Below are 22,809 nucleotides of genomic sequence, written 5' to 3' on the forward strand. Positions count from 1 at the left end.
CAGTGATGCTGTGTGTGATGTGTGTAGGAATACATTGATGCTGTGTGTGACGTGTGTAGGAATACATTGATGCTGTGTGTGACGTGTGTAGGAATACATTGATGCTGTGTGTGACGTGTGTAGGAATACGATGATGCTGTGTGTGACATGTGTAGGAATACATTGATGCTGTGTGTGACGTGTGTAGGTATACAATGATGCTGTGTGACTTGTGTAGGAATACGATGATGCTGTGTGTGACGTGTGTAGGAATACGATGATGCTGTGTGTGACGTGTGTAGGAATAAAATGATGCTGTGTGTGGTGTGTAGGAATAAAATGATGCTGTGTGTGACGTGTAGGAATACGATGATGCTGTGTGTGACATGTGTAGGAATACATTGATGCTGTGTGTGGTGTGTAGGAATACATTGATGCTGTGTGTGATGTGTGTAGGAATATGATGTTGCTGTGTGTGATGTGTGTAGGAATACGATGATGCTGTGTGTGACGTGTGTAGGAATACATTGATGCTGTGTGTGACGTGTGTAGGAATACTATGATGCTGTGTGTGATGTATGTAGGAATACATTGATGCTGTGTGTGACGTGTGTAGGAATACGATGATGCTGTGTGACGTGTGTAGGAATACATTGATGCTGTGTGTGACGTGTGTAGGAATACAATGATGCTGTGTGTGACGTGTGTAGGAATACATTGATGCTGTGTGGCGTGTGTAGGATTACATTGATGCTGTGTGTGACGTGTGTAGGAATACGATGATGCTGTGTGACGTGTGTAGGAATACAGTGATGCTGTGTGACGTGTGTAGGAATACGATGATGCTGTGTGATGTGTGTAGGAATACGATGATGCTGTGTGTGACGTGTGTAGGAATACATTGATGCTGTGTGTGGTGTGTGTAGGAATACGATGATGCTGTGTGTGACGTGTGTAGGAATACATTGATGCTGTGTGTGACGTATGTACGGATACGATGATGCTGTGTGTGACGTGTGTAGGAATACAATGATGCTGTGTGATGTGTGTAGGAATACAATGATGCTGTGTGATGTGTGTAGGAATGCATTGATGCTGTGTGTGACGTGTGTAGGAATACATTGATGCTGTGTGTGACGTGTAGGAATACGATGATGCTGTGTGTGACGTGTGTAGGAATACAATGATGCTGTGTGTGGTGTGTAGGAATACATTGATGCTGTGTGTGATGTGTGTAGGAATATGATGATGCTGTGTGTGATGTGTGTAGGAATACGATGATGCTGTGTGTGACGTGTGTAGGTATACATTGATGCTGTGTGTGATGTGTGTAGGAATACTATGATGCTGTGTGTGATGTGTGTAGGAATACATTGATGCTGTGTGTGACGTGTGCAGGAATACATTGATGCTGTGTGTGACGTGTGTAGGAATACATTGATGCTGTGTGTGACGTGTGTAGGAATACGATGATGCTGTGTGTGACGTGTGTAGGAATACATTGATGCTGTGTGTGATGTGTGTAGGAATACATTGATGCTGTGTGTGGTGTGTAGGAATATGATGATGCTGTGTGTGATGTGTGTAGGAATATGATGATGCTGTGTGTGACGTGTGTAGGAATACATTGATGCTGTGTGTGATGTGTGTAGGAATACGATGATGCTGTGTGTGACGTGTGTAGGAATACATTGATGCTGTGTGTGATGTGTGTAGGAATATGATGATGCTGTGTGTGATGTGTGTAGGAATATGATGATGCTGTGTGTGACGTGTGTAGGAATACATTGATGCTGTGTGTGACGTGTGTAGGAATACTATGATGCTGTGTGTGATGTGTGTAGGAATACTATGATGCTGTGTGTGATGTGTGTAGGAATACATTGATGCTGTGTGTGACGTGTGTAGGAATACATTGATGCTGTGTGTGACGTGTGTAGGAATACTATGATGCTGTGTGTGATGTGTGTAGGAATACTATGATGCTGTGTGTGACGTGTGCAGGAATACATTGATGCTGTGTGTGACGTGTGTAGGAATACATTGATGCTGTGTGTGACGTGTGTAGGAATACAATGATGCTGTGTGTGACGTGTGTAGGAATACATTGATGCTGTGTGTGACGTGTGTAGGAATACTATGATGCTGTGTGTGATGTGTGTAGGAATACATTGATGCTGTGTGTGACGTGTGTAGGAATACTATGATGCTGTGTGTGATGTGTGTAGGAATACTATGATGCTGTGTGTGATGTGTGTAGGAATACATTGATGCTGTGTGTGATGTGTGTAGGAATACATTGATGCTGTGTGTGACGTGTGTAGGAATACATTGATGCTGTGTGTGACGTGTAGGAATACAATGATGCTGTGTGTGATGTGTGTAGGAATACATTGATGCTGTGTGATGTGTGTAGGAATACTATGATGCTGTGTGTGACGTGTGTAGGAATACATTGATGCTGTGTGTGACGTGTTTAGGAATACAATGATGCTGTGTGTGACGTGTGTAGGAATACATTGATGCTGTGTGTGACGTGTGTAGGAATGCCAGCAGAATGCAGGAGGAACACGCAGTGAGAGAGAATCAGCTGCTGGCTGATCTTCAGGCCATGCAGCAGAAGAAGTGAGAATTTTTCGCATGGTTCCTAAGTCTGTATAATTTGTGTGTGGGGGTGTATACACACATGTTTGTGTCATATGTGTGTCAAGTCAAAATTGTCTTTATTGAGGGTAAAAGAATGTACTTATACAGCTTTTTTTACACCCTGCTCTGTGTGTGTGTTTGTGTGTGTCTTCTTTGACATTATACTTCTGTCTGGTTCGTCTGTTTGTCTGTCTGTCTGTCTTTCTGTCATGTTTGTCTGTCACTGTGTGTGTGTGTGTGTTTGTCTTGTTTGTCTGTCATTGTGTGTGTGTGTGTGTTTGTCTTGTTTGTCTGTCATTGTGTGTGTGTGTTTGTGTCTGCTAATGCTTTTCATTGTTTGTGTGTCTGTGTGTCTGTCTGCCTTTCTTGTTTGTCTTTTATTGTGTATGTGTGTGTGTGTGCATGTGTGTGTCTTTCTGTGTCTTCATCTCTTTTGATCGCTCTTGGATATGTTGTTCAGATTTCTGTTCTTTCTGTCTGTCTGTGTCACACACACACACACACACACACACACACACACACACACACACTCAAAAAACCAACACCACCACAACACATGACACCAGTTTAAACCCTCAACCCCACCTCCTTAAAAAAAACAAACACACACACACACACACACACACAAACAACAACTGTAAGAAGTAACTTAAAGCGTGTGTGTCATTGACAGTCACCTCACCAGCATGGAGACAACAAACCTGCTGCAGAAAAGTGCCGCCATGGAGGAAAGAGCAAAGCAGGAGAAGAACAGAGCCATTCAGGCCGAGGTGAGTTGTGCACATTATCCATGGTCCCTGGCCTCTCAGCATGGTCTCAAGAGGAGAACTATACAGATTGAAGTGAGTTATGTACATACATTATCCGTGGTCCTAGGCCTCTCAACTTGGTCTTTGGAGGAGAACTATACAGGTTGAAGTGAGTTATGTACATACATTATCCATGGTCCCTGGCCTCTCAACTTGGTCTGTGGAGGAGAGCTATACCGGTTGAAGTGAGTTATATACATACATTATCCATGGTCCCTAGCCTCTCAACTTGGTCTTTGGAGGAGAACTATACAGGTTGAAGTGAGTTATGTACATACATTATCCATGGTCCCTGGCCTCTCAACTTGGTCTGTGGAGGAGAGCTATACAGGTTGAAGTGAGTTATGTACATACATTATCCATGGTCCTTGGCCTCTCAACTTGGTCTGTGGAGGAGAGCTATACAGGCTGAAGTGAGTTATGTACACGCATTATCCATGGTCCCTGGCCTCTCAGCTTGGTCTGTGGAGGAGAGCTATACAGGTTGAATTGAGTTATGTACATACGTTATCCATGGTCCCTGGCCTCTCAACTTGGTCTGTGGAGGAGAGCTATACAGGTTGAAGTGAGTTATGTACATACATTATCCATGGTCCCTAGCCTCTCAACTTGGTCTGTGGAGGAGAGCTACAGGTTGAAGTGAGTTATATACATACATTATCCATGGTCCTTGGCCTCTCAGCTTGGTCTGTGGAGGAGAGCTATACAGGTTGAAGTGAGTTATGTACATATATTATCCATGGTCCCTGGCCTCTCAGCTTGGTCTGTGGAGGAGAGCTATACAGGATGAATTGAGTTATGTACATACATTATCCATGGTCCCTGGCCTCTCAGCTTGGTCTGTGGAGGAAAGCTATACAGGTTGAAGTGAGTTATGTACATACATTATCCATGGTCCCTGGCCTCTCAACTTGGTCTGTGGAGGAGAGCTACAGGTTGAAGTGAGTTATATACATACATTATCCATGGTCCTTGGCTTCTCAGCTTGGTCTGTGGAGGAGAGCTATACAGGTTGAAGTGAGTTATGTACATACATTATCCATGGTCCCTGGCCTCTCAACTTGGTCTGTGGAGGAGAGCTATACAGGTTGAAGTGAGTTATGTACATACATTATCCATGGTCCCTGGCCTCTCAGCTTGGGCTGTGGAGGAGAGCTATACAGGTTGAATTGAGTTATGTACATACATTATCCATGGTCCCTGGCCTCTCAACTTGGTCTGTGGAGGAGAGCTATACAGGTTGAAGTGAGTTATGTACATACATTATCCATGGTCCCTGGCCTCTCAACTTGGTCTGTGGAGGAGAGCTATACAGGTTGAATTGAGTTATGTACATACATTATCCATGGTCCCTGACCTCTCAACTTGGTCTGTGGAGGAGAGCTATACAGGTTGAATTGAGTTATGTACATACATTATCCATGGTCCCTGGCCTCTCAACTTGGTCTGTGGAGGAGAGCTATACAGGTTGAATTGAGTTATGTACATACATTATCCATGGTCCCTGGCCTCTCAACTTGGTCTGTGGAGGAGAGCTATACAGGTTGAATTGAGTTATGTACATACATTATCCATGGTCCTTGGCCTCTCAACTTGGTCTGTGGAGGAGAGCTATACAGGTTGAATTGAGTTATGTACATACATTATCCATGGTCCCTGGCCTCTCAACTTGGTCTGTGGAGGAGAGCTATACTGGTTGAAGTGAGTTATGTACATATATTATCCATGGTCCCTGGCCTCTCAGCTTGGTCTGTGGAGGAGAGCTATACAGGATGAATTGAGTTATGTACATACATTATCCATGGTCCTTGGCCTCTCAACTTGGTCTGTAGAGGAGAGCTATACAGGTTGAAGTGAGTTATGTACATACATTATCCATCGTCCCTAGCCTCTCAACTTGGTCTGTGGAGGAGAGCTACAGGTTGAAGTGAGTTATGTACACGCATTATCCATGGTCCTTGGCCTCTCAGCTTGGTCTGTGGAGGAGAGCTATACAGGTTGAAGTGAGTTATGTACATACATTATCCATGGTCCCTGGCCTCTCAACTTGGTCTGTGGAGGAGAGCTATATAGGCTGAATTGAGTTATGTACATACATTATCCATGGTCCCTGGCCTCTTCATTTGGTCTGTGGAGGAGAGCTATACAGGTTGAAGTGAGTTATGTACATACATTATCCATGGTCCCTGGCTCCAGGAGGGTCCAGTCTTTCAGCTTATTTCTTGTAAAGAACTGATGAACGGAAGACAGCTGGGCGCAGTCTGTGGTAGTCAGTAACGTCCAACTATGACTATCAGAACAGCAGAGGAGCCTCCCAAGGCTGTAGCGCTAAGATCCAGCGCAATCTTGTCCTCCTAGTTTGAGAGTCATGGTCCTCAAAAGACCAAGCTGTAAATGACTCCCCATTGCAGTAGAGAAACCATTGATATTGCCGCTCTCACTTTTACTTTGTTTCTAAGCCGTCAGAGGGTACATGAAATAAACCTCTTGCCCTGCCTTTGGGCCAAGTGTAAGCTGATGTGGGTCTGTGAATCTGACAGTAAGGTCCGTGTGTTGCTGTTGTTGTTGTTGTTGTTGTTGCAGTTGTTGTTGTTGTTGTTGTTGCAGTTGTTGTTGTTGTTGCGAGTGGTGCAGGAACAGACGGAGAACTTCAAGCTGATGTGGGTCTGTGAAGCTGACAGTAAGGTCCGTGTGTTGTTTGTTGTTGCTGCTGTTGTTGTTGTTGTTGTTGTTGTTGCAGTTGTTGTTGTTGTTGTTGCGAGTGGTGCAGGAACAAACGGAGAACTTCAAGCTGATGTGGGTCTGTGAAGCTGACAGTAAGGTCCGTGTGTTGTTTGTTGTTGCTGTTGTTGTTGCAGCAGTTGTTGTTGTTGTTGTTGCGAGTGGTGCAGGAACAGATGGAGAACTTCAAGCTGATGTGGGTCTGTGAAGCTGACAGTAAGGTCCGTGTGTTGCTGTTGTTGTTGTTGTTGCAGTTGCGAGTGGTGCAGGAACAGATGGAGAACTTCAAGCTGATGTGGGTCTGTGAAGCTGACAGTAAGATCCGTGTGTTGCTGTTGTTGTTGTGGTTGCAGTTGCGAGTGGTGCAGGAACAGATGGAGAACTTCAAGCTGATGCTGGGCACCAAGGTCCGGGAGGTGGAGCATCGCAGGCAGGAGTTCAGGATGTGCGTCATGAAGTGAGGAAGCTGCTTCTGCCTTTCTTTCTCCCCCTCTCTCTCTTAGTCTGTCCTTCTTTCTTCCTCTTTCTCTCTCTCCCTCTCTTTCTCTCTTAGTCTGTCCTTCTTTCTTCCTCTTTCTCTCTCTCTCTCTCTCTCCCTCTGTCTCTCTCTTAGTCCTTCTCCCTTCCTCTTTCTCTCTCTCCCTCTCCCTCTATCTCTTAGTCTGTCCTTCTTTCTTCCTCTTTCTCTCTCTCTCTCTCTCCCTCTCCCTCTATCTCTTAGTCTGTCCTCCTTTCCTCTTTCTCTCTCACACACACCACACCACACCACACACAACACACACACACACACACACACACACACACACACACACACACACACAACCCCCCCTCCCCCATAATTATTACCAGTAGAGTGGTTACCCAGTCGTCCTCCTAGGAAGCAAGTAGAATCTGAGCATACATGTTCGAATCCCAGTATTTTCTCCTCCTCTACTAGACCTTGAGTGGTGGTCTGGACACTAGTCATTTGTATTTATATTTGTATTTCTTTTTATTACAACAGATTTCTCTGTGTGAAATTTGGGCTGCTCTCCTCAGGAAGAGCGCGTCGCTACACTACAGTGCCACCCCTTTTTGTTTTGTTTTTAATTTTCCTGCCTGCAGTTTTCTTTGTTTTTCCTATCAAAGTGGATTTTTCAACAGAATTTTGCCAGGAACAACCCTTTTGTTGCTGTGGGTTCTTTTATGTGCGCAAAGTGCATGCTGCACCCGGGACCTCGGTTTATTGTCTCATCCGAATGACTAGTGTCCAGACCACCACTCAAGGTGTAGTGGAGGGGGAGAAAATATCGGCGGCTGAGCCGTGATTCGAACCAGTGCGCTCAGATTCTCTCACTTCCAAGGCGGACGCGTTACCTCTAGGCCATCACTCCACATATTTGGATGAGATGATAGAGGTCATATGTGCAGAAGAAGAAGAATAACAATTGTAAGCTGATGGTGATGATGATTTATTAATTTCCCTGTGGATTTGTTAATTTCCATATGGATCAATAAAGTGTTTTTGAACTGAATTTAAATTGAATTGATGGTTATGATTATTATTTTCATCATTATTTTCATTATTATTATTATTTTGAGTTGGGATGAAACACATGACACAGGTAATTATGATGATGGTTATTATTATTATTATTTTCATTTTTATTATTGCTATTATCATTATGAGTTGGGACGAAACGCATGACTCGTATGTTATTCCTGTTGCAGCTGGCAGCGGAACAACCAAGGTCAGCAACCCCCAGATCAGCAGGTCAAGGACATCCTGACGTATTACCAGGATCTGCTCGGCATCTTCACAGGAACGCTGGATTCTGTGATGGTACGTTCCGCTTCCATCGCTGCGGGTTTATTGCTTTCTTCTTTCGTGGGCTGCAGCTCCCACGTTCTCTCACTTGTACACGAGTGGGCTTTTATGTGTATGACCGTTTTTACCCCGCCATGAAGGCAGCCATACTCCGTTTTTGAGGGGGTGCATGCTGGGTATGTTCTTGTTTCCATAACCCGCTGAACGCTGACATAGTTTACAGGATCTTTAACGTGCGTATTTGATCTTCTGCTTGTGTATACACACGAAGGGGGTTCAGGCATAAGCAGGTCTGCACATATGTTGACCGACCCGGGAGATTGGAAAAATTTCCACCCTTTACCCACCAGGCACCGTTACCAAGGACACATCCAGTCATTTCTGTCTTGAACGAGTCAGCTGATTTTGTTCTAGGTCTTGACTGCTGTTTTCATCGCCTCTTCCACAGGTGTTCTGTGTGCCCTGTGGTCTGCCTCTCTGTCTTCTCCATGTGCCCAGTAGTCTGCCTCTCTTTCTTCTCCATGTGCCCAGTGGTCTGCCTCTCTTTCTTCTCCATGTGCCCAGTGGTCTGCCTCTCTTTCTTCTCCATGTGCCCTGTGGTCTGCCTCTCTGTCTTCTCCATGTGCCCAGTGGTCTGCCTCTCTGTCTTCTCCATGTGGTCTGCCTCTCTTTCTTCTCCATGTGGTCTGTCTCTCTTCTCCATGTGGTCTGCCTCTCTTTCTTCTCCATGTGGTCTGCCTCTCTGTCTTCTCCATGTGCCCAGTGGCCTGCTTCTCTTTCTTCTCCATGTGGTCTGCCTCTCTTTCTTCTCCATGTGTCCAGTGGCCTGCCTCTCTTTCTTCTCCATGTGGTCTGCCTCTCTTTCTTTTCCATGTGCCCAGTGGTCTGTCTCTCTTTCTTCTCCATGTGTCTGCCTCTCTTTCTTTTCCATGTGCCCAGTGGTCTGTCTCTCTTTTTTCTCCATGTGGTCTGCCTCTCTTTCTTCTCCATGTGTCTGCCTCTCTTTCTTTTCCATGTGCCAAGTGGTCTGCCTCTCTTTCTTCTCCATGTGGTCTGCCTCTCTTTCTTCTCCATGTGGTCTGCCTCTCTTTCTTCTCCATGTGGTCTGCCTCTCTTTCTTCTCCATGTGTCTGCCTCTCTTTCTTCTCCATGTGTCAAGTGGTCTGCCTCTCTTTCTTCTCCATGTGGTCTGCCTCTCTTTCTTCTCCATGTGGTCTGCCTCTCTTTCTTCTCCATGTGGTCTGCCTCTCTTTCTTCTCCATGTGCCCAGTGGTCTGCCTCTCTTTCTTCTCCATGTGTCCAGTGGTCTGCCTCTCTTTCTTCTCCATGTGCCCAGTGGTCTGCCTCTCTTTCTTCTCCATGTGCCCAGTGGTCTGCCTCTCTTTCATCTCCATGTGTCCAGTGGCCTGCTTCTCTTTCTTCTCCATGTGCCCAGTGGTCTGCCTCTCTTTCTTCTCCATGTGCCCTGTGGTCTTTCTCTCTGTCTTCTCCATGTGCCCAGTGGTCTGCCTCTCTTTCTTCTCCATGTGCCCTGTGGTCTTTCTCTCTGTCTTCTCCATGTGCCCAGTGGTCTGCCTCTCTTTCTTTTCCATGTGCCCAGTGGTCTATCTCTCTGTCTTCTCCATGTGCCCAGTGGTCTATCTCTCTGTCTTCTCCATGTGCCAGTGGCCTGCTTCTCTTTCTTCTCCATGTGCCCAGTGGTCTGCCTCTCTTTTTTCTCCATGTGCCCAGTGATCTGCCTCTCTTTCATCTCCATGTGCCCAGTGGCCTGCTTCTCTTTCTTCTCCATGTGCCCAGTGGTCTGCCTCTCTTTCTTCTCCATGTGCCCAGTGGTCTTTCTCTCTGTCTTCTCCATGTGCCCAGTGGCCTGCCTCTCTTTCTTCTCCATGTGCCCTGTGGTCTGCCTCTCTGGTAATGTGTAATAATGTGTGATGATGCATATGTAGTAATGTATGATAAGACACATGTGGTAATGTGTTTTTAATGTGTGTGATAGTACTTGAGTGTTGTGTGATAATACATGCGTAGTAATGTGTAGCATGGTGTGTTGTACATGCATAGCAATGTGTGTGTGTTACACAGAGGCAGCATCATGTGTTGTACATGTGTAGCAATGTGTGTGTGTGTGTGTTACACAGAGGCAGCATGATGTGTTGTACACGTGTAGCAATGTGTTTGTGTGTTACACAGAGGCAGCATGGTATGTTGTACGTGTGTAGCAGTGTGTGTGTTACACAGAGGCAGCATCATGTGTTGTACACATGTAGCAATGTGTGTGTGTTACACAGAGGCAGCATGGTGTGTTGTACACATGTAGCAATGTGTGTGTGTGTTACACAGAGGCAGCATCATGTGTTGTACATATGTAGCAATGTGTGCGTTACACAGAGGCAGCATGGTGTGTTGTACATGTGTAGCAATGTGTGTGTGTGTGTTACACAGAGGCAGCATCATGTGTTGTACACGTGTAGCAATGTGTGTGTTACACAGAGGCAGCTAAAGGAGCAGCAGGAGCAGATAATGGTGGGAAAACCATTGTCGGAACTGGAACCCGTTTCCAGCATCATGCCTCTTCTGCCTCCGCCCCCAGAGGGCCTGGTAAGGGAGAGAACTCTGCTGTCTTGTGTGATTGAGGAACTTTAGAAAGTCAGTGGGAATGCGTATCAAATGTTTTTATTTCAGTGTAAAACTCTGAGGGAATGATTAAAATGTTGATCAACTTAAGAAAGTCAGTGGAAAGTCAGTGGGAATCGGTATCAGATGTTTTTATTTCAGCGTAAACATCTTTCAGAGATGCCAACTGTTACGATTTTGTTGATCGCAGTTTGTTCCGACATTACACTTACACTTACATCAAATTTGTTCCGACGAGTTCATTGTCGACCACATAGCATGATCACATGCTTTCCTGTCGTTACATTACCCAGACGCTCTAGTATCGATCACAAGGCCAGGGCAGTCACTGCTTACCTTGGTCTCACATGATGATGCCCAGCATACAGTTCACATTGAAACAGCACTGGGTGGACCAGTCAGCTTAACTCACTCAGTACGGCCAGTCCTCTCTTCTCCTCTACACAGACCCCTTGGATGTCCAGTGGGTGTCTCAATGACCCAACCTTTAGCTTCCTGTGGTATTCTTTGTCAACATTCATCTCTTCAGTATAAGAGCCTTCCGCTTGCAATATTTTGATGGTGGTAATTGGGGTGAAACGCTGTTAACGTCGTCTCTTTCGCTGTTCGTATGGAGTGAGTTAATCATTTGCCCGAACAAGAGAGAATGTGGCGAAATCCAGTCACGTCTGAGTCTAACAGATTGTGTGGCCGGTGGATTAGCTGTGGAGTGTCAGGAAGGAACAAGTGGCCTGTGTGGCCGGTGGATTCGCTGTGGAGTGTGAGGAAGGAACAAGTGGCCTGTGTGGCCGGTGGATTAGCTGTGGAGTGTGAGGAAGGAACAAGTGGCCTGTGTGGCCGGTGGATTCGCTGTGGAGTGTGAGGAAGGAACAAGTGGCCTGTGTGGCCGGTGGATTCGCTGTGGAGTGTGAGGAAGGAACAAGTGGCCTGTGTGGCCGGTGGATTCGCTGTGGAGTGTGAGGAAGGAACAAGTGGCCTGTGTGGCCGGTGGATTCGCTGTGGAGTGTCAGGATGGAACAAGTGGCCTGTGTGGCTGGTGGATTCGCTGTGGAGTGTGAGGAAGGAACAAGTGGCCTGTGTGGCCGGTGGATTAGCTGTGGAGTGTGAGGAAGGAACAAGTGGCCTGTGTGGCCGGTGGATTCGCTGTGGAGTGTGAGGAAGGAACAAGTGGCCTGTGTGGCCGGTGGATTCGCTGTGGAGTGTGAGGAAGGAACAAGTGGCCTGAAACAGACAGTCAGCCATGGATTGGGATTGAACAAGACCAACAGACCAGGGAAGCGACACAGTGCCACAGATGTGTCAGCTGTAAAGAGGCAGCAGTGGTGGGAACAGAAATTTCGCCAAACCGATTCTGAAAAATATTTGTGCATTGTGCCCTCCATTTCAGAGAACTTGCTCACTTGTTGCACTGGGCCAGGGGGGGAATTGACAGTGTCAGTAGACATGTGAAAAGTGCCAGGCATTTTAAAAGTTCTGCTTTGAGCAGCAGCAGCAAACTCACAAACTTCTTTACGCCAAGAAGGTGAGGGGCGACGTACTTTCAGTTACACTGTGTTGCAGTGTAAGTGTTTGTCTACCTTGTAGATAAAAAGTATGTTTGGTGATGTGGCTTGGAGTCCAGGTGTTCGTACCAAATTCACAATGTTCCCAGCAAATTTCCTGATTGCACCAACCAAACACTTGACAGGGGTTGGCATCTCTTTGAGAGAATCATTGAATTTTGTTATTTATTTATATATTTCCACAGAAACTTGTTTGTAGAGAACCAGTAAAATGTTATTTGTTTTAACATAAAACTTCATTCGTGTCAGTATATTGATTATTCATTTTAACAATAAACTTCATGGGAATCAGCAGTATTGTAATTCATGATTATTTAATCATTCCATTTCAACAGAAAACACTTGTGAATCAACAAAATTGTCATTATCAGTTTCAACAGAAAGGCGTCATGGCAGTATCAGTTAGGCGTTGGACTCGCGATCCAGTGTTCACCAGTGATGAGGGTTTGAGGCGATGTTTCGGCATGGTGTCGTGTCATGAGGAAGAGCACTTAACTCTGATTTGCTTCACTCCACCCAGGTGTAAATGGGTGCCGGACTTAGGTCAGGGAAGGTTGGAACGGTGGAAGGAGAAGATAGGGCCATGTTTTTCTCTGCTGAACTATAGAGTGTAAATACATTCACTTCTAGGGTGGTGTTTTCCTTTGCTGAACCTTACAGTATAAATGCATTCACTTCTAGGATCGTGTTTTCCTGTGCAGAACCTTACAGTGTAAATGCATTCACTGCTAGAGCCGTGTTTTCCTGTGCAGAACCTTACAGTGTAAATGCATTCACTGCTAGAGCCGTGTTTTCCTGTGCAGAACCTTACAGTGTAAATGCATTCACTTCTAGGGCCGTGTTTTCCTGTGCAGAACCTTACAGTGTAAATGCATTCACTTCTAGGGCCGTGTTTTCCTGTGCAGAACCTTACAGTGTAAATGCATTCACTTCTAGGGCCGTGTTTTCCTGTGCAGAACCTTACAGTGTAAATGCATTCACTTCTAGGGCCGTGTTTTCCTGTGCTGAACCTTACAGTATAAATGCATTCACTTCTAGGATCGTGTTTTCCTGTGCTGAACCTTTGAATGTAAATGCATTCACTTCTAGGGTCCTGTTTTCCTGTGCAGAACCTTACAGTGTAAATGCATTCACTGCTAGAGCCCATGTTTTCCTGTGCAGAACCTTACAGTGTAGATGCATTCACTGCTAGAGCCCATGTTTTCCTGTGCAGAACCTTACAGTGTAGATGCATTCACTGCTAGAGCCCATGTTTTCCTGTGCAGAACCTTACAGTGTAGATGCATTCACTTCTAGGGCCGTGTTTTCCTGTGCAGAACTTTACAGTATAAATGCATTCACTTTTAGGGCCGTGTTTTCCTGTGCAGAACCTTACAGTGTAAATGCATTCACTAGGGCCGTGTTTTCGTGTGCTGAACCTTGTAGTGTAAATGCATTCACTGCTAGGGCCGTGATTTACTGTGCAGAACCTTGTAGTGTAAATGCATTCACTTCTAATACATGTGTTTTTCAGTGCTGAACCATAGAGAGTAAACGCATTCACTTCTCGGATGGCACTAAGAGGCTGTGGAACCTTTAGCTCACTTTGTACTGTCAGTTAGCTCCCCTTAGTTTCTCCACAGATGACCTGTTTGTATTGGTAAGAAATGAAATCGCCCTCCCTCCCAAAAAATGTTGGAATTTATAAAGTTCTGAAAACTTGCAAACTGATCTGTAACATAACGAGTTAGTTGGGGAGAAAATATGAAACTTCCTTATTCTGTCATGCAGTGAGATGATGAAATCATCCTTTTTGTGTGTGTGAAACTTGCACAGTCTGATGACTTGTAAACAAATCCAGGAGAGCACAAAGAGTTTGAAACAGATTAAATTCAGAACATTTTATAGCTGTGATAGGGCCCTTTGTCTGATTCTGTTGTCTGCCTTGTGACTGAGACGAAACTGGGTCACCCGCCATTCTTGACACGCACTGTTCATGTGAACCAGTCACCACTATACCATTTTTGACACACACTGTTCATGTGAACCAGTCACCACTATACCATTCTTGACACGCACTGTTCACGTGAACCAGTCACCACTATACCATTCTTGACACGCACTGTTCACGTGGACCAGTCACCACTATACCATTCTTGACACGCACTGTTCACGTGGACCAGTCACCGCTATGATAACTCTCGTGTGCACGAGCACAGCAACACACACTGCATTTATTGGTCGCAGTGCAGAATGGAAAGGTCAGTGAAGATTCTCTTAACTCATAACTTCAAAAAAGGAATTAGGTACCGCTCCAAAAATTCAAAGCTATCTAAGGCCCCGATTGGAGCCCTTCATCTGAAACGGTTATAAACAGTAGCACCCCGATCAGGGCCTTTCATCCGGAGTGAGCTAACCTTTGACCTGTTTGAACAGAAAACGAGCCCCACTGGTCAGCCCATCTTCATCCCAAGCGTGGCCACCTCGCGCCCCGCCATGTCTCCTGACCCCTCCCTGGACTCCAGCCTTCCGCTGCCCTCTGCCCTGTCACAGGTCCCCACTCCCCTCCGCCCACCCATGCCCATCGCCAGGCCTCCTGGGATTTCACAGACGTCTGGTTTGGGTAGGTTGTGTGTGTGTGTGTGTGTGTGTGTGGTTAGTGTGTGTGTGTGTGTGTGTGTCTTTGTGGTTAGGGGTTGTGTGTGTGTGTGTAGTTAGAGTGTGTGTGTCTGTGTGTTTTGTGTGGTGAGGAGTAGGTGTGTGTCTCTTCACAGTCTTCAGCAGATGTAGCACCCCTCCCCCCCTCCAGATCCCCACCCCCCACTGACCTGGCCCCTAATCAGTTGGTCATGTTTCAGTTGCTGCCTCATTCACCTCCCCGCCTCAGCAGACCACGGCAGTGGAGCCTGCCTCCGTGCGAGGAGCTCCGCCCCCTCTGCGCCCCATTGGCTCTGTCGGCAAGGGACTGGCAGTGGGCGGGGCCAGTGTACGCCCCGCCCCTCCCCTGGCGGCCACAGGGGCAGACAACCCAGGGGGCGCTCCAGTCAAGCAGACAAGCTTCGATCGGCTGGTCGCCTGCCTGCAGAAAAACTTCCCCAGCTGTGACCGGTGGGTTTTGAATGGGGGGTTTGCTTCCTTGGAGATCAGTGTCATGGGGTTTTTTTTCTTTTTTTTTTCCAGGGATAACAGTGCAGCACAGCACTGCACATACATACTCATGCATGGACGGACATGCACACACACACACATAGATATACACACTCAGGCATGCACACATACATTCATGCATTCACGTGCATGCACACACACACAGAGACACACACATGCACAAACACACACGCATACACACAGACAGATGACACACACACACATACAAACACACGCACACTCATGTACACACACACACTCACATACACAAACGTATACACACGCACACACAATACACACACACACACGCATGCGCGCGCTTGCCTTTCGCATCTGTCAGTGTGTCATAACACCAGTGGTGTGTCAGTGTGTCATAACAGCAGTGGTGTGTCAGTGTGTCATAACAGCAGTGGTGTGTGTGGTGTGTCAGTGTGTCATAACACCAGTGGTGTGTCAGTGTGTCGTAACACCAGTGGTGTGTGTGGTGTGTCAGTGTGTCATAACACCAGTGGTGTGTGTGGTGTGTCAGTGTGTCGTAACACCAGTGGTGTGTCAGTGTGTCGTAACACCAGTGGTGTGTGTGGTGTGTCAGTGTGTCATAACACCAGTGGTGTCAGTGTGTCATAACAGCAGTGGTGTGTGTGGTGTGTCAGTGTGTCATAACACCAGTGGTGTGTCAGTGTGTCATAACAGCAGTGGTGTGTGTGGTGTGTCAGTGTGTCGTAACACCAGTGGTGTGTGTGGTGTGTCAGTGTGTCGTAACACCAGTGGTGTGTCAGTGTGTCGTAACAGCAGTGGTGTGTGTGGTGTGTCAGTGTGTCGTAACACCAGTGGTGTGTGTGGTGTGTCAGTGTGTCATAACAGCAGTGGTGTGTGTGGTGTGTCAGTGTGTCGTAACACCAGTGGTGTGTGTGGTGTGTCAGTGTGTCATAACACCAGTGGTGTGTGTGGTGTGTCAGTGTGTCATAACAGCAGTGGTGTGTGTGGTGTGTCAGTGTGTCGTAACACCAGTGGTGTGTGTGGTGTGTCAGTGTGTCACAACACCAGTGGTGTGTCAGTGTGTCATAACAGCAGTGATGTGTGTTGCAGGGAGCTGTTCCAGCAGTGTGTTCAGGAGTTGAGGAGAGCACACAGCGGGTCCCTGTCTGGTCTGGATCTGGAATACATCGTCAACCGGGTCACACAGATGTTGGTTGCTCGAGGCAACAGACCCACCAGAGGGGCTTCCCCTGTCAGTTTGTATGATGTGTGTTGTTGTGTGTTGTTGTATGATGTGTGTGGATGTTGTGTGTTGTTGTATGATGTGTGTGGATGTTGTGTGTTGTATGATGTGTGAATGTTGTGTGTTGTTGTATGATGTGTATGGATGTTGTGTGTTGTTGTATGATGTGTGGATGTTGTGTGTTGTTGTATGATGTGTGGATGTTGTGTGTTGTTGTATGATGTGTGTGGATGTTGTGTGTTGTTGTATGATGTGTGTGGATGTTGTGTGTTGTTGTATGATGTGTGTGGATGTTGTGTGTTGTTGTATGATGTGTGGATGTTGTGTGTTGTTTGTATGATGTGTGGATGTTATGTGTTGTTGTATGATGTGTGTGGATGTTGTGTGTTGTTGTATGATGTGTGTGGATGTTGTGTGTTGTTGTATGATGTGTGGATGTTGTGTGTTGTTGTATGATGTGTGGATGTTGTGTGTTGTTTGTATGATGTGTGGATGTTATGTGTTGTTGTATGATGTGTGGATGTTGTGTGTTGTTGTATGATGTATGGATGTTGTGTGTTGTTGTATGATGTGTGGATGTTGTGTGTTGTTGTATGATGTGTGTGGATGTTGTGTGTTGTTGTATGATGTGTGGATGTTGTGTGTTGTTGTATGATGTATGGATGTTGTGTGTTGTTGTATGATGTGTGTGGATGTTGTGTGTTGTTGTATGATGTGTGTGGATGTTGTGTGTTGTTGTATGATGTGTGGATGTTGTGTGTTGTTGTATGATGTGTGGATGTTGTGTGTTGTTGTATGATGTGTGTGGATGTTGTGTGTTGTTGTATGATGTGTGTGGATGTTGTGTGTTGTTTGTATGATGTGTGGGTGTTGTGTGTTGTTGTATGATGTGTGTGGATGTTGTGTGTTGTTGTATGATGTGTGTGGATGTTGTGTGTTGTTGTATGATGTGTGTGGATGTTATGTGTTGTTGTATGATGTGTATGGATATTGTGTGTTGTTGTATGATGTGTGTGGATGTTGTGTGTTGTATGATGTGTATGGATGTTGTATGATGTGTGTGGATGTTATGTGTTGTTGTATGATGTGTGTGGATGTTGTGTGTTGTTGTATGATGTGTGTGGATGTTGTGTGTTGTTGTATGATGTGTGTGGATGTTGTGTGTTGTTGTATGATGTGTGGATGTTGTGTGTTGTATGATGTGTGGATGTTGTGTGTTGTATGATGTGTGTGGATGTTGTGTGTTGTTGTATGATGTGTGGATGTTGTGTGTTGTTGTATGATGTGTGTGGATGTTGTGTGTTGTTGTATGATGTGTGGATGTTGTGTGTTGTTGTATGATGTGTGGATGTTGTGTGTTGTTGTATGATGTGTATGGATGTTGTGTGTTGTTGTATGATGTGTGGATGTTGTGTGTTGTTGTATGATGTGTGTGGATGTTGTGTGTTGTTGTATGATGTGTGTGGATGTTGTGTGTTGTTGTATGATGTGTGTATGTTATGTGTTGTTGTATGATGTGTATGGATATTGTGTGTTGTTGTATAATGTGTGTGGATGTTGTGTGTTGTATGATGTGTATGGATGTTGTATGATGTGTGTGGATGTTGTGTGTTGTTGTATGATGTGTGTGGATGTTGTGTGTTGTTGTATGATGTGTGGATGTTGTGTGTTGTTGTATGATGTGTATGGATGTTGTGTGTTGTTGTATGATGTGTGGATGTTGTGTGTTGTTGTATGATGTGTGTGGATGTTGTGTGTTGTTGTATGATGTGTGGATGTTGTGTGTTGTTGTATGATGTGTGTGGATGTTGTGTGTTGTTGTATGATGTGTGGATGTTGTGTGTTGTTGTATGATGTGTGTGGATGTTGTGTGTTGTTGTATGATGTGTGTGGATGTTGTGTGTTGTTGTATGATGTGTGTGGATGTTGTGTGTTGTATGATGTGTGGATGTTGTGTGTTGTTTGTATGATGTGTGTGGATGTTGTGTGTTGTTGTATGATGTGTGGATGTTGTGTGTTGTTGTATGATGTGTGTGGATGTTGTGTGTTGTTGTATGATGTGTGTGGATGTTATGTGTTGTATGATGTGTGGATGTTGTGTGTTGTTTGTATGATGTGTGTGGATGTTGTGTGTTGTTGTATGATGTGTGTGGATGTTGTGTGTTGTTGTATGATGTGTGTGGATGTTGTGTGTTGTTGTATGATGTGTATGTGTGTGGGTGTTGTATGATGTGTATAGATTTTGTGTGTTGTTGTATGATGTGTGTGGATGGTGTGTGTTGTTGTATGATGTGTGTGGATGTTATGTGTTGTTTGTATGATGTGTGTGGATGTTATGTGTTGTATGATGTGTGTGGATGTTATGTGTTGTATGATGTGTATGGATGTTGTGTGTTGTTGTATGATGTGTGTGGATGGTGTGTGTTGTTGTATGATGTGTGTGGATGTTATGTGTTGTTTGTATGATGTGTGTGGATGTTATGTGTTGTATGATGTGTGTGGATGTTATGTGTTGTTTGTATGTGTGGAGAGTTTGTACCATTGGAGAGTTTTCACAAAATTATTTGAGGAGGTCAGTCACTTTCTGATCTGCCATAATGAAATATCTCAAATGAAGTTTGGCATGTTCTGTCCTTTTTGTTATAAAATGCCCGTGGCTATGCTGTGACTACTGTTGTTTGAGTTACTTATTGTTCTGGTTTAAGGATATTGTTTTTTAAAGAATGTGTTTTCAGAACATAAAACCGCAAAAAAATGCATAACTTGTTTTCAGTATGTATTCAACCTTTGAGTGAAGATTGATCAGCACCTATTGGTAGTTGAGAAGTGTATGCAATGCAGACCAACAACATCAAACAAGCTTCATCTTTCAGTTCAGAAGGAAGCCAGTTGTTTTGGTGAGCAAGATATGCCATACAAGGAAACTGTTTGACAAAAACTTTGTCCCATTCCCAAATGAGAAAATCACTTATTGCAGTTTGACACGAACGTTGTGCCATTCCTAAATGAGAAAATCACTTCTTGCAGTTTGGCACAAACGTTGTGCCATTCCTAAACAAGAAAATCACTTCTTGCAGTTTGACACGAACGTTGTGCCATTCCTTCACCAGATGAAAAATGGCAGCGCTGGCCCCACTACAAGCAACGGCAGCAGCAGCAGCTGGGAGGTGAAGCGAACAGCGCCCCCTCCAGGCATCAGCCCGGCGTGGAGTGTGGAAGGGCTGGATCCAGTGATGGGAGACCGCTTCGTAGAGGAGGAGGACCCGTGTCTGATTTGCACTGACGAGCTGTCGACCGCCCCTACCCTGGTCCTCGACTGTGGGCACCGCTTCCATGACCAGGTGAGTGTGTAGGGTGGGAGTGTGGGGGTTGGATATGTGTGAGGTGAAGGGTTTTAGTAGGGGAGTGGGTATGTGTGTGGGGAGGGGTGGAGGGGAGTTGGGGGGTGGGGGGTGGTAGGGGGTGGGTATGTATGTGTGTGTGTGGGGGGAAGGAGTTGGTAGGGGGTAGGTATGTGTGGGGGGAGGGGTTTTGGTAGGGGTGGGTGTGTGTGTATGTGTGTGTGTATTTGGGAGGGGGGTAGCTGTGTGTGTGTGTATTTGGGAGGGGTGTTTGTGTGTGTGTGTGGTTGGGAGGGGGTGTGTGTGTGTTTGGGAGGGGAGTTGTGTGTGTGTGTGTGTGTGTATTTGGGAGGGGGGTAGATGTGTGTGTGTGTATTTGGGAGGGGTGTTATTGTGTGTGTGGTTGGGAGGGTGTGTGTGTGTGTGTGTTTGGGAGGGGAGTTGATGTGTGTGTGTGTGTGTGTGTGTTTGTGTGTGTGTGTATTTGGGAGGGGGGTAGATGTGTGTGTGTGTATTTGGGAGGGGTGTTAGTGTGTGTGTGGTTGGGAGGGTGTGTGTGTGGGGGGGGGAGGGGAGTTAATGTGTGTGTGTTTGTGTGTGTGTGTGTGTGTGTGTTTGGGAGGGGGGTAGCTGTGTGTGTGTGTGTGTTTGGGAGGGGTGTTAGTGTGTGTGTGGTTGGGAGTGTGTGTGTGTGTGTGTGTGTTTGGGTGGGGGGTAGATGTGTGTGTGTGTATTTGGGAGGGGTGTTAGTGTGTGTGTGGTTGGGAGGGTGTGTGTGTGTTTGGGAGGGGAGGTGATGTGTGTGTGTGTGTGTGTGTTTGGGAGGGGTGTTGGTGTGTGTGTGTGGTTGGGAGGGTGTGTGTTTGTGTGTGTGTGTGTGTTTGTGTATTTGGGAGGGGGTAGATTGTGTGTGTGTGTGTATTTGGGAGGGGTGTTGGTGTGTGTGTGGTTGGGAGGGTGTGTGAGTGTGTGTGTGTGTGTGTATTTGGGAGGGGTGTAGATGTGTGTGTGTGTGTATTTGGGAGGGGGTGGTGTGTGTGTGTGTATTTGGGAGGGGTGTTGGTGTGTGTGTGGTTGGGAGTGTGTGTGTGTGTGTGTGTGTATTTGTATTTGGCAGGGGGGTGGAGTGTGTGTGGTGGGAGGGGGGAGTGTGTGGGTGGTGGGAGGGGGGAGTGTGTGGGTGGTGGGAGGGGGGATGTGTGATTGGGAGGGGGGGTTGATGTGTGTGGCCCCGGGGTGGGGTTGTTTGGGGGTGTAATTGCCATATGCATTGTGGGGGCAGAAGGACCAGAGTTATCTACCTTGCTCAGCATTGCTGACTTGCCTCCCTTCCTTCCTGTGTTGCAGTGTATCCGCGAATGGTTCAAGCAGCAGACGACTTGCCCCAAGTGTCGCTCCCACGCACCCCTGCAGGAAGACTTCCCCTTGTTGAAGTGACCCCCTCCCCCACTGAACCCCCCCCCCCACTGAAAACTCCACCCTCCCCCACTGAAAACTCTACCCTCCTGAAAACTCCACCCTCCCCCACTGAAAACTCCACCCTCCTGAAAACTCCACCCTCCCCCACTGAAAACTCCTGCCCCCCAGCTTTTTTTGTTTTTGTGTGTGTATTGTTTTGAATCATTTACCTGTTTGATTTTATGTGGATGGGTGGAGTTGTCTCAGACTATATATAGCTCTACTGCTGCTGTGTGAACTGTTGAACTGCTGTGTAACTGTTCAACTGCTGTGTGAATTGGCGAAAAAAATATATGGGGAGGGGAACTTGTATGTCACATTCGTTTTTTTTTGTTTTTTTTTAAATTTCATTTGATGATGAATTTTACAACCTGGGTGTTTTTTTTCCTGACATTGTGTTTAAAAAAAAAACTGTGGAACTTTTTTTTTTTTTTTTTTTTTTTTACAGCAAATTTCTGGAACTACCATGACTGTAATGGTGTTATTGAAAATGAAAGTTTTTTTTAAACGCCGTGTGTGAACATCTTTGCGTTTCTGTCTCTCTGTCTCTGTCTCTCTCTTATATGATACACGCATAATTTCACATGCATGCAGAATCATGAACATTAAAAAAAAAAGAAGAAGAAATCCAATTGTTACAGTTCTTAGAAATTAGCTCATGCATATTTGGGAGAGTCCCTATTAATAAGAATTAGATAACTAAAACCAGAGAGAGAGAGAGAGTGGTAGAGAGAAAGACAGACAGAGAGAGAAAGACAACTAAGTTTGTACCAACCTCTGCTGTAAGTACTGAAACACCATGAAAAAGCGAAACAACATTTATTATGATGGGTGAGAAGGTAATAATAAATAAAATCAAATCCTAAAAAGCGAAAAAAAGATGTGTTAAAGAACTGGCCTGTGTGAAATTTTGCAAAAGTGCTTTTTTTCCCGTTGGGTTCTATTTCATGACCATTTCAGTAAAAAGCATAAATATACGTCGTCGTTCTCTTCATTTTGCATCCAGACAGAAACCAGACAGAATTTACATCTCTTACCGTCAACAGTTTTTTGTCTCTTTCTGAACTATAGTTTTTGCAAGTATTGAGAGTTTTATTCAAATATGAAACCATTTTAGCTTAACATCTCCATTTTCAAAAAGACCTTTCCCCCCCTAATCAATTCTTAATGTAACCTTTAAAGAATACAAACTACTTTATTATCTCAATAAGAGAAATGTTGACTGTTTTAAAGAGCTGTTTGGGTCTAGACCATTTGAAATGTGGTCAAGTTGCTTGCCATTCTCTACCAAAAGCAGGTTTTTTTTAATCAACATTTGTTTGCTTACAATCAAGTATTATATATTATTTGTACGCTGACAATCTTAACGTTGTTTTTTTTTTTAAATGGCTGTTTTAATAGCTGTTATGAAACATGCATAAATGATAAAATCCACATTAACAGATTCCCTGAATCATGAACATATATTGTGATGTATTCATGCACGCACACTGGAATCAAGACA

At 45.4% G+C, this 22,809-nt stretch overlaps 1 protein-coding gene across 3 annotated transcripts in view; it reads left to right on the plus strand.

Moving 5' to 3' along the window:
• The window catches only part of LOC143277431 (uncharacterized), an 82,404-nt gene extending 60,654 nt beyond the window's left edge, over positions 1 to 21,750 (plus strand). For all 3 annotated transcript variants that reach the window (XM_076582239.1, XM_076582241.1, XM_076582240.1), the window contains 10 exons: positions 2,524 to 2,604; positions 3,299 to 3,395; positions 6,509 to 6,612; positions 7,866 to 7,977; positions 10,453 to 10,560; positions 14,574 to 14,760; positions 14,996 to 15,245; positions 16,374 to 16,515; positions 19,617 to 19,847; positions 21,195 to 21,750. In XM_076582239.1, the coding sequence (XP_076438354.1) occupies positions 2,524 to 2,604; positions 3,299 to 3,395; positions 6,509 to 6,612; positions 7,866 to 7,977; positions 10,453 to 10,560; positions 14,574 to 14,760; positions 14,996 to 15,245; positions 16,374 to 16,515; positions 19,617 to 19,847; positions 21,195 to 21,284 (1,402 nt within the window). In that variant the 3' untranslated portion in view covers positions 21,285 to 21,750. The remainder of the gene's footprint in view (positions 1 to 2,523; positions 2,605 to 3,298; positions 3,396 to 6,508; positions 6,613 to 7,865; positions 7,978 to 10,452; positions 10,561 to 14,573; positions 14,761 to 14,995; positions 15,246 to 16,373; positions 16,516 to 19,616; positions 19,848 to 21,194) is intronic.
• The last annotated feature ends 1,059 nt before the right edge of the window (positions 21,751 to 22,809 follow it).

Source organism: Babylonia areolata, chromosome 34 (genome assembly GCF_041734735.1).
Source record: "Babylonia areolata isolate BAREFJ2019XMU chromosome 34, ASM4173473v1, whole genome shotgun sequence".
NCBI classification, from domain to species: Eukaryota; Metazoa; Mollusca; class Gastropoda; order Neogastropoda; family Buccinidae; genus Babylonia; species Babylonia areolata.